At 41.0% G+C, this 12250-nt stretch overlaps 1 protein-coding gene across 4 annotated transcripts in view; it reads left to right on the top strand.

The window, feature by feature from the left end:
- LOC126868190 (uncharacterized) overlaps positions 1 to 12250 on the top strand; it is a 92061-nt gene that overhangs the window by 39302 nt on the left and 40509 nt on the right. Inside the window, exons 2-3 of one of the 4 annotated variants that reach the window (XM_050623411.1) lie at positions 4 to 57; positions 6583 to 6802. In XM_050623411.1, the coding sequence (XP_050479368.1) occupies positions 6592 to 6802 (211 nt within the window). In that variant the 5' untranslated portion in view covers positions 4 to 57; positions 6583 to 6591. Of the gene's footprint in view, positions 1 to 3; positions 58 to 5559; positions 6803 to 12250 lie in introns of those variants that run through there. The other 3 variants (XM_050623409.1, XM_050623408.1, XM_050623410.1) reach the window with 3 other exon arrangements.

A 12250-nucleotide genomic window follows, 5' to 3' on the forward strand; every position in this document is an offset into this window, starting at 1 on the left:
CAGATATTCGGGGCACGGCAACACGAACCGTACCTGCCATGTCGGTTCCTATTTAAGGTAAGCACCGATCATTATTTTTTGTATGTTTTAAAACGGAGCTTTAAACACGCATTAAACATTTCCGGCCACACTGGGCTGATAGACTGCGCAAAACAATTGGGGAATCGTTATTACGACTGGTTCTATCGTATCAATTAAACGAACAGAAGTAAAAGAGTCTTGTGGCCTTGATAGGTTGACATGTTATTCGTGTATACAACAAACGCCCATCATGTCACGCGTCTGTTATAATAAAAATTGACTTTAAGACAACCGTTAAAAGAAACGTGCAGCTACGAATAACGAGTAGCTTGTGGATATTTATGGAAGTTTGTATTTTTACGAGCACGATCAAAGAAATAGAACTGAAGTGGTTCTTTTACGTTTATCAACTATTATAACCAGTAATTTACTTTGCATATTTTGTTTTATCTGTATTTCCGTGTTACGAATATTCCCTACATTTTCTCGTTTTTCGTATTTCTCATAAAAATATAAATGTCCACGATCTATCGATAGTTGTAAGAAGGAAGGCGACGAAACGAAAATCGACCCCTTGGTTGCCTTGCGCGGTGCATTATTTAAATTTTATTCCTAGTCTTCGAAAATCCACTAACGTTTAATGCTACCTATCTCTGGATGTTTAAATCGAACGAACGATAAGATCGCTGCATCACGGTGGATAAAAGCAATAATCGGATAAAGGCGAAATCCGAAGACCGTTTGAAAAATTCCGAAAACCTTGGACTCTATTCAAATCATTCCGGGAATGTACGTATATTTCCCAAGCGATATCGTCCGAATTTTCCAAGCTTCCAGCCACGATCGTAGGAAGTCGTCGCGCGTAACCACGCGCATTCGCTGTCTCGTTCGCCATAAAATTTATACAACGTAATCTGGCTACAGGCGATAACGCTTATCGTCGTTCTGATCTTAATTACGGATTACGTCAGCGGACAAATTGGTTTGCGGTGAACGCAGAATCCATCGAATATCAGTTCCGTGTTTAGCGTAGTGTACCGCGTCGTGACAACGCTCGACGTAATTTCTCGTCGAGAATGAAGAAACAAAAGGACGAAACGTGAAGTGACGGAAAGGAGAAAACGCGCTACGATGGGTATATTGTTCTCGACGACCGTAAAAGGCATCCGAGGAGGATGGCGCTTCGCATCGGCTCATCGTGGCTGGATACTTGAACGATGAGGGAATCGATGCTCGTTATATATGGTTGTGAGTTTGTGATTGTTCGACAGAACCGGAAGAGTGCAATTACACGAACGTTCGGCGTAAAAGTGACTCGAACGAATACCTTCCTGAAATGGATGCGCAAATCTTGCGTAATTCCATCGTCGTTGATGCACGATATACTTGCAGGGATAGGCACGTAACCGTAATCATTTCGATTACTCCAAAGAATGGATTCGGTCGAAATGACGGGTTTCGGATGTCCTCTTTTCTTTTCGTTATTAAAAACATACGGTACTTTGGAAGATATTAAGGTCGGCTTGTATCGAGATATAAACGATCGTATTTCATTATCGAGATCGACAAGAATGCAACGAGTACTTGTTCCTAATGACGAGTCTGAAGCAATATGTTCGTGGATGAATGCTGTGAATCAGATTTGAAGAAAAAGATGTATTCTAGGAGGATTATGTACAGCAAGCTGATATCTTATATTTCATAATCAAAGATGTCTGTTAGAGGTAAGAGTTTTTTCCAAAGTAGAAGAAAGAAAGAAAATAGGTAAGAGAAAGTTATAAAGGTAAGAGTAAATTTGAAGATTTCACTTTTTGGCGTTTGACAACGCAATTAAGTCTTGGCGAATTGTAAGTCAGATTTCCTGCTTTCTCTTCGAATGCGAAGGACTTCTTCCACGGCGCATGGTTAATTACCCTCAGCTTGTACAGCCTCCGAATGTCCCCGAAAACTGTAATTACGAGCGACGTTGTAACGAACGGTTCGACGCGAGTTACTCGGCGAGACGTAGGAGGCGAATCGAAAGTCTGTGTCAAGGTTAATTAATAAAGAATTAATAACGAAAAATTCCTTGACGGCGATCGCCGTGCCAGCCTCGAGAAACTTTTGTTTCTACGATCGCTCGAAAACTTTCGTGGCTCGTATTTGGAAAAAATGTATCGTCATTAGGGCGTGTAAATGGTTGACTGAGTCAGACACGAACGAAAGTATCGTTTTATCGGAGGAAACTGTGGTTTTCGTTTTTTTCAAATAAGAAAGTTAACGGCTTGTCAAACTAGTTAAATCGGTTAAAAATATCCAATGCTTGCTAAACTTACACCATAGAAGATAGGAACAAACGTGAGTGTATTAACCTTCTGAACTCTTATAGCTTAGATCATGGTGCAATAGGAGGATTTTAATTTCTATTCCTCTTCGTGCAGAACAGGTTTCAAGAGATTGGTTTGGAATATATATATATGTCGGAGATGAAAGGACACCGGAGTCTCCCCTCTGGAACTTTGGGAAAATCTATAAAATTGTAATTAAAGTCTACAGCTGTAATTAAACAATTTGCCGTCATTCTACCCAATTGTATTTATTTGAGATTTGTGACAATGAGCTTGGGCTCAAGGCGACAATCAGTCGCCGAACGTAGCCGCGCTCCGTCTAACAAAAGTATGGAGTAATAATATAGCTCTCATTAAAAGAAATACCCGTAGAGGTACTCGACGGTAAACATTCCAACGGTTCCTTCGGGCAAAATGATTACCAGATGTCGATGCAGCTACACAGCACAAGTTCAGCTAGCCTGAGGACCCGCTATAAACCTTAGGATTTTGTTAATTAAGGTTCTTCAAACGGACAAGCAGTCTTTGTCCCAAATTGATCAATTAACAGCAACGTCAATTTCCCTCGCTTCCCGAATGAAGACATCTCTCCACGAATCCGAGGATTTCGTGTTCTTAGACACACCCCATCATAGTTTTCCTCGACAGCGTCACCGTGACGGAAGGTCACTCTCGTTGGTGTACGAGCTCTTGGACTAGTTAACTAACGTCTTGCTATCTCCACGCTAGGTATCAATTCCAACTTAGACTTCGACGAAGGAATAAGCCTACTAACCCGTTGACCGCGGATTCGTTGTTGGACCTAGGATCATTGTCATTAGCTTCTCGAATGTCTGATTACCGCGGTTACTTGTCAAATTCTGTAGTAGTCGTGTTTGCACTAGTCAATGTCTTCTCCATTGCATAGCAACCATGTGTAGTTCAAATGAGGATTCATTTCACGCCCCTAACCCTAATCATAATGAGAACTCGACATATATGTATAAAATATTTTATTACGAATTACAAATATTCTCTCTTTCTCTCGTTTCTTCTTTTCTTTTCTTTTACTCTATTCCACGTTACCTCACACTCTTCTATAAATTGTGCTATTATTATAATACGTACCACTGGTTACTTTTGTTATTATTTTACTATAATTATCAATTTTTGTTGCCACTAGTGCATATTATTATCAAAATTATTATTATTATTCTGATTTCGTTCGTTGTTTGTATCATCATGTTACTCCGCGTAATTATCCTGCTCCTCGTTTAATTTTACTCACGTTACGTATATTGTTTCACTTGCGTGACTGCCATTCGTAATATTTGTATGAAAGGGTCCATTCCATTAACCAAAGCAAATAAATTAAATTTAATTATATTATAGTACCGAAATTGCTTAAACATTTCGGTATTTTAATGTGATGACAACAAGTATCAGATATACATTTAAAAAATAAATTAAGTAATACTAATAGCGCTATACTAGAATCACACTGTTAGTATTTTGTTCGTGAAATACCCAAAGGTGTCTATCGATGCGTCAAATTCCAAAAAATTAGTATTAGAGTAACGAGTTAATTCATCGTCCTCGGTCAACAGGTTAAGGAAAAGGAAGATCGTTGACTCTTCACGGCTAGCGTATAAGTGAATTTGAGAGAGATGAGTATAAGAGAGAAAGAGAGAGAAAGAGAGAGAGAGAGAGAGGACGGAACAATTCCGGGCAGCCCCGAATCTTGGTGTGGGTTGCGCTTTAATCAAAGCGGGTGACGCTAATACCAAGTGTTAAAGTCGTTGCATCGGCGACATAGTTCATGGCAGCTATGTCAAGGTCGTGGCAATCTCCCGGCTTTATCTAACGAATCTAGCTCGATTAACGTTTGCAAGCCTTTGCTGTTCTTTCATTGTAAACGCTTGCATAAAAGCGTCGACACTTTCACCTCATCAGCTATCCATAGACTCGTAACAATGCGAACGAGTCAATCTGAGTATAAATTTCAATGTGGATGCTTCATCGAAGCTAATTCGGAGGCGAAAAAAAAGTTAAAAATACAAGATCGATCCAGTGAAATTTTAAACGTCATCCTTTGTGGAAAACGATGGTTGGACGACAAAGAGCGCTTAGCCTTTAACCTTTATCAGCTGCTCTGCAAACAAATCATGTTTCAACGGACGTGCGCTATTCCGCAGGCAAAACTGACGATTTACAAAAGCTCAAAGGCAGCTCGGTAAACATATCCATCCTTCGTTGCCTTAGGAAGATCAGATACCGTGCAAAGGTTTAATCCCTTAAAGCCTACGTTTCTCTCGTCCTGCGTGAAGAAACGAAAATCACTGAAGGAAAACACAAAGAACAAAATTTTCGTTGTTTTTCAGATTCTAATATCGCTTTGTGAATAAACAGGAAAATTTCAATATGACGTAAATGGAAATGAGAACAGTTTATCAGGTTCACAGAAGTCTTTTAAACATAGTCGATAAGTTGACAGAGTTTCACGGAATTCAAAGATGAGCAAAATTTTAATATCTCCGATGTTGCATCATTACGAGGAATATTTCGAAATTTTTAAAGAAGGCCAACATCACACGAGAAAAATACGTTGTGCCATTTCGAATTCTAAATCTTTAGCTGGCAGTATATAAAAGAGATATAAACAATAGAAAGCATAAAATATCCAAGACATGGTTCTACTCAGAATACTACACGTATATCGTTTACTCCAACAATTAGAATAATCAAGTCACTGTCAGAAACATATCAGTTACTGTCTCCGTGAAACAACACGACCTTAAGGTAACACGTGGAAACCGTCACCGTGTCATCAATGCCGCGCCTATTTCCGGGTCACCGTGACATTACCATCGTCCTCGCGGTCAGGCTCGACCCACGGCCGAAGCGGAGAAGGATACCAGAAGCGAAGAGAAGAGAAACGCGGATACAGCGGTCCGCGCTGGGGGATTTAAAAGGCCCACCGTAAAAGGTGTAACGCAAGCCTGTAACGATACCTTAACGAGAACCGGCAACGATAATTTCGCCCGACAACCTTGCACATCCCGCGGCGCTGCACGCGGATCCGACGTGGTCGTCAGCTGTGCGAAGGTCAGGGTCATCCGGCAGCCGAGGGTGCAATCGATGCACGATACCGCCGCCCCTGCACCCCTCGCTGGCTGCAGTTACCATGGAGACCATCTCCTGACCCATTGCTACCGAAAGAGAGAGAGAGAGGGGGAGAGAAAGAGTGTCGTTCTGTCGACACGCAGAGGCTGCATCGGCTATTCGTCTCTCCGTGAGAGTGTACCGCGCAGACAAGGGACCTAAGCCTACATCGACACGTACCAAGAAACACGAGGAAGAGGAAAGAGGGATCACCACGATGTGACAGTGACGAGCGTGCGACGCTTCCATGACCCGTCTTCGCTTCTCACCCTTTTCTTGCCCGCCGTGAACGGAAAATCGGTCAGGAAGCTGAGTACCCCATCCTCGAAGTTCGTCAACGAGCTTCGTCTGGATTCTTCAAAGCGTTCAACCGGCCTCTCGTTGGCAATTTTGGTCTTGACAAGCTCGGTGGAGGCACGACCTGTGACCTTGTATCGTGAAACACGAAGACGAGCCGTGACAGAGGAAAGTGAAACGCAGTGGACGCAGTGACATAATAGTGTGTCGTAGGGCGGATCGTTAGGTTGACGTTCGAGACGATGTAACGACGTTGGTAGTTACGAAACGACCGAACGAACGTATCCGAGTTCACACGAACTGTTTCTTTCAATTCTTTACGGCTAGGGTTAGGTTAACGTTGGTTCGTTTTCGTTTATGGTAGAGCGGGATAATATTACGCGGATGAAAAAGAGAAGAGACGCGTGCTCGGTGGTTGAGCAACGAATTCGAAACTTGTACGTTCCCAGGGGAACCGGTCGCCGGGCAGAGCGCGTGGATATGGTAACGAAGCATTGTGCAAGGTCGGTATGAACGGAGACTAAGGTCAGCTGGTACAGATCGATATCCCGAAATTGTCTCGGCATAGTTGCCTCGTACGCGCGCCGCTTGTGAGATCAGTGGTGCTTCGGGGGGCGGCGGAAATAGTGCGGGAGCGTGTTCGAGCGAGAAAAAATTCGGCCGATCGTGGAAAACGAAAGACGGGAGGATGGATGGCTGGAAGAGCTGGAAAAGGGCGGAGAATTCGTTTCTCACAGCATGGTATCAACGTGTCACAGAGTCTTACGTGGCGACATGGTTCTTCGGGGTGTTTCAGACCAGCAGGATGTCGACGAGCACCGCCACCGGAGGTGGAGGCGGCGGCGGGGGAGGAGGAGGTAGTGGTGGCGGCGGGGGAGGGGTCGGAGGTGCCCTGACATTGATGGGCTGCGTCAGGGAAGCGTCGCCCCCGCCGCAGAATCATCAGAATCAACATCATCGAACGCACGGCCTCGGCGAGTACTCGGCACAAAACAGCGTCGATCCGCTACCAAAAGGTTCGTTTGCATTACTAATTCTATTTATTTAGTGACTAGAGTTAGTTTAAATCGGTTTAAATATTAGTTTGGTGCATATGGAAATTTTATCTCGGTTTGTAAATAAAATTTTAGCCGCGTGTAGCTTTCTTCAAACGTCGTATATTTAATCGACGTAATTTTTACTCGTTTTAATACACTTCCAATGAGTAATTGCTGTAGCTCCGTTTCAAAACTGAAAAATTCGTGGAACAAAATTGTCCGGTTATTTTCTGGATACATTTAATTAAAGTAATTTCTGCGTAATTTAATCCACTTCTCCAGGTAGTAACTCTATATGTATAGTTTCATTATTTCAAATTTATAGAAATTGTCAGCTTTAGAATGGAAAAATTCACGCAACAGAGCTGTTTGATTATTTCTCAGTGGAAAGGTGAAAATGAACTTCCATAGGACTTTCAAAATTTGTTGACTAGGTATCATACGGTAGGTGATACCGAAAATTGAAAACTCTCGATCGATCGAAGCATTGCGACGAATGTTTGGTAGGATAAATTAAGGTAAAATTGCGTGCTCACGGCTACGGTCTAGACGGTAGCATTCGGAAAACGACGTTTCACTCGAAGATCGTATTTTCAAGGTCTCAGACGCGGATTACAACGTCGCGTCGCGGCGAAACGAGCCGTGCTATGAAAAACGGATTTACGTAAACGATACATTCTCTGCGGTCCCGCTCGACTGTCCTATCGATTTCACAATTTTGTCCGCGATCTATCAGAGGAACACGAGTAACGTTTATTCCATCGTACATCGACAAATATTGTACATTTTCATTATCATCCATAAATCACACGACACCTTCAAGTAGTACGCTTGAAATAAGCATATTGTAGGCAATGCTCGATTTCATTTAAGCGAGTAATTGGATTGGATTGGAAGCAAAAATTGTCTAAAAAGTTGTAGTTCTTTTAATGTTATGCTTGAATCGATAACTATAATGACCCTTAAACGATTCGTTTCTTTCTATATTGCCAAAACAACGAAAAGTTGTATAAAATAATTAAACCGTTCAACTAGAAGATAAACTCGATATCCACATACATCGTCGCACAAAAATATACAGACAATTTGAGTTCTATGAAACTTCATCGCGGAAGTAAAGATTGGATTCGATATTCGGCGAAAATAGAAACGAACGCGAGTTAAACGAAAAGCGTATTGAATCGCGAGGCGGAAACGGTAAAAGCGAGGCAGGCCCGCAGCGTTTCGAAAACGCAGTTTAAGTTAATCGCTAATCACGCGGCCGATTGAGATATTAACTTACGAGTTAATCTACCCCGGAGCCTCGTAATCTACCGGAGGCTAATGAAAATAAAGAGGTCGTTGGACCCACTCGGAAACGCAACGTCCCGAGTAACGGCAACGAAGTCACGTTCCTCCAACGACAATGAATAAAGGGCACTCTGCTGGATTACCCTTTAATAACTCGTTGCGACCGTGTCCATTATTCTCATTCTCGGAGCACGCTCAGCCGTTCAACGGAACCAGAAATCTCTTACCGGAAACTTTCACCTTAATCCCACCATCTTTCTGCTCCAACAGAAACTTTTCGCGTGTTTTCTAAATCCCGCCCGAGATGGCTTGCACGCGATCGATCATCGTCGTGTATCGTAATACCATGAGGGAATTTCTTTTTAAACGCGACTTCCGCCCATGAGTCGCGAGACACTTGCTGGTATTGAACGCAAACCTCGGTAAGATACATCTCTAATGAAACCTTCGGAACGTTGTATGATTTAGTTTTCCTTGTGATACATTGTGAACATTCATTTCATTTTGAAATTGAAAAACTTCCTGGAGAAGGTTCTGTAGATTTATGGTAAACATGTAGTTGCGAATTGCATCGATTAATACGTTGAAAATTGTGCTTCCGTTGAAAGAAATATATTATACGATGGTTCTATACGATCACCTGCAGAGAAGATAATTACACCACAATTCGTGTTCCATTTCTCCATACAGCAAGCACCGTAGTTTTCGAGCGTATTTTGTAATCGAATAGTTCTATTATTACAAAATTTTTCTCTGTTTTATAAATATAAAAAGAGCAAGATTTTTTAATCCGTAACGATTATCAATTCAAACATAGAAAATATTAAAAAAGACTAGAACTCGACTATCCAACGCGATTCGTTTAATTGTCCCTTGTACCTATCTTGTCCAAAGGAATTCCTCCATTCTTGCAACTCGAAGTCTTTCGCATTTGGAATCAAACGAGTTTTACCTGTCCAAAGCTGAAATATAGGCGCACGATGACTGTAAAGTGATTGACGAGTCGGTGAAACGAGATCAGCGGACTCGTGCAACGTATAAAACGCCTGCGGATTATCCGGTCGATTCGAAGTCGAAATTAGGCAAACCGTGGTTACGTAAACGGCCGTGGTACACCGTTGCTTCGGTTCTATCCGGAGAACGTAGAAAACAGCTGTTTTTATTGGCTACAGACACAGGCTACGTCGTGCGATTCGCGCGTGACGCTATTTTTCACGGTTGAGCGATGTCGTAGTAGCTGATGCGTGAAGAATATACTCGCAGAGAGTGTCAAGTACATGCGAAACAGCCGGCCGTTTTTTTTCTTTTTTTTGCTATCAACGTTCCCTTTTGATCGTTCGGCAATTTTTCATAGAATTATTGGCAACCGAAAAATTTTCAGCAATAAGAAGACACCTTTGATATTTCAAGCGTATTTGAGTTGCTCAGAAGTCACGTTGATCAACTCCGTACATTGTAACGTTGACAAATATAACGATCGCAAATTTCAACGAATCTTGGAATGGAATCGTTACGATTTCTTTTTTCCAGGTACAGTAAAAAAATATTCAGATGGAGCAGAGGATATCTTGATTCTCTCTTAAAATGCAGCTTTCGTGATAATTTGACTTATCGAGTTTCAACTTCAACCAAATATCACATATACGTTAAACTGATACGTCGTTCAATAAAATACAAAAAGTACATTTTCCTCGGACTTTTGCTTAAACTTCGCCACCAATACGTCGTGCCTCGTACCCTCGAGTGTTATTCGACGTGGAGGATATCTGATCCGTGGAACGACAACGTGCACCTATTAACAGAAAAGTATCGAGTTTCCTTGCAACCTTACTTTTTAAACTTTGTTCGGGTAGAAGTTGTTGTCGAGTGCAATCGAGACGTTGAATCGAGTGGGAAATTTGGTAAAGGAAGGTGGTGGCCAGTCGATATTGTGCAAGAACACGCACACGGTTATTTACAGAATCGGCGTAACTAGGCCATGGCCAATCGTGGAATGAATGGCCACTCGAACGCGCGTATTAAGTTACTCCGTGGCGCGGAGCTTACCCAAGAATTATAGGATTTCCAATTATGCGCAGATACTATCCGCGACTTTCGTGCTCGTTTACCAGTCTGCTGGAATAGATTAAAACGGTCACGCGCGCGTGAAAGCGCACAAAAAAGGTGACAGCTTGGGATCGAAGCGTCGCGTAATTGCCGAGTGAAATTCTCGCGGAGATGCGGTCGTCCCGAGACGACACGCGCTGATAACGTTCGATGGAGTCGTTATACAGTAGTTCATGAAAGTATTTGAATACTTATCATAGAAAACCTGATTGTACTATCGCGTTACATACAGGCGGTGACCGTGTATCTGTACAAGATGCTTTTTCGTTAAACATAGAATTGCTTTTCGAATATTTAACGTATTACTCATATTATTGATTACACACTCGAAGAGTTAATGGGCCACACTTTCACGATACGCGTGTATCGACGTAGCCCACAACTCTAAAAATTAAATGTCACGGCTTATGAGATAAAACAAAGGACACGAGAGAAACGTGTTAGATCGCTGAACGAAAAATAAATAATTTCTTCAACATGGATCTGGAAAAACGCGATTATCAGTTTATTTCTACCTTATAAGGAATAGTAGATAGGATATCATATGGCAGAAGCGTATCTTATCGATGGTTACCTTGGTTCTATGTTATCGAATTGTCAAGTTAGTAAGGTTTATACCGTTATGCGCGATTGACAAAACCGTGGAAAATTTATCTGGATGCAATTCTACGAGGATTTTGCAGACTTCTTTGGTAACTTGCATGTTGCCTATATTCAGGAACACATAACTGTAACCATTTCGATTCTTTTGTAAGTAACGATTTTAGTTAGAAATGTTTGAAATAGAAGTTGCATAGCTTTATAGAGGAACGTAATTTGACGTAATTAGTTTTCTCTGAAGATCAATACGTAAATGACACATAAAGATCAAACACTGTTTTATTTCTTCTTTAACGGGAAATCATATGTTTTTTATTGTGGTAAACGACGCAACAATTTCCATAAAAAAAAGTGTTAATATATCGGTTTAGAAGATATTTCAATTTCAATGTAACATTTATTTAAAGCAATGTAATTTACACATCCTAAACTAGTGATATTTTTATGTAAACAGACTGATACATTTTTATAGAGAACGGCGAGCTATGGATTTACACTGTAAAAGATAAATAATACTATCAAAAAATAAACAAGCTTGATTTTCGTGTGTCTTCTATACGTCCACAGAAAAAGATTAATCATATCAGATTATGCCCTCTACGAAACCATTCAACATACGTTTCAAATATTTTTCACTAAAATCATTCTTTACAGAGAACTTCATTTACTTGAATTCGTCGGAAAAGAAAAAGTTCATATAACAGAAGTTCATTGATTCACTACATATGGCTTTTCGTTCATGTAACTCGAATTCACGTTCAGATAACTGATTCATTCATCAAGAGTATATTTAACCGCGCATTAATTAAGATTTCTTTGCAATAAAAGTGAAGTTTAGATAAGTAGAGTGATCGAAGTTGTTCCAGTTATATGCTCCGGCAATGTTATCTTGTTCTTGCTAATCGTGTCATCCTATATACCGTTATGAAAATGTCAATAAAATACTTCGCAATCAGCAAAATATTGAAGATATTTGTGGACCTAGATTCGTGCCACGAGTAAAGTCAGATAAGATAAATAGATCAATTTCCGCAATAATAAACGTTAAAACTAATTGTTTATTATAAAACCCATAGCTTCTATCTATTGAGATTATCGCTTAAAAAAAATTGTAAAATTCAATAACTTCGTCTTTTTTTTTTATTTTCGTTCTATTTCGAACTTTGGAATCTTAATCTTTAAATCAGCCTTCCTTTCTACGACGAATTTACGCTCACATACATACATATGCATACGCGTAACGCCTACATTCGTGCCAATTCGCCGTGATTTCGCGATCGCGAATTTAGAGGGTGCGTATCGCAGGGAAATTGCGTGTCTAGAGGGACGTGCGGTTGTCGAGTGGATTTGTCGAAAAGAAAAAAGCAGCAACCCTTTGTCGAAACGACTTTGGTGAGACTCGGGTCTCGAGAGGAAAGACATAGCCAGGCA

This window comes from Bombus huntii, chromosome 8 (genome assembly GCF_024542735.1).
Source record: "Bombus huntii isolate Logan2020A chromosome 8, iyBomHunt1.1, whole genome shotgun sequence".
NCBI classification, from domain to species: domain Eukaryota; kingdom Metazoa; phylum Arthropoda; class Insecta; order Hymenoptera; family Apidae; genus Bombus; species Bombus huntii.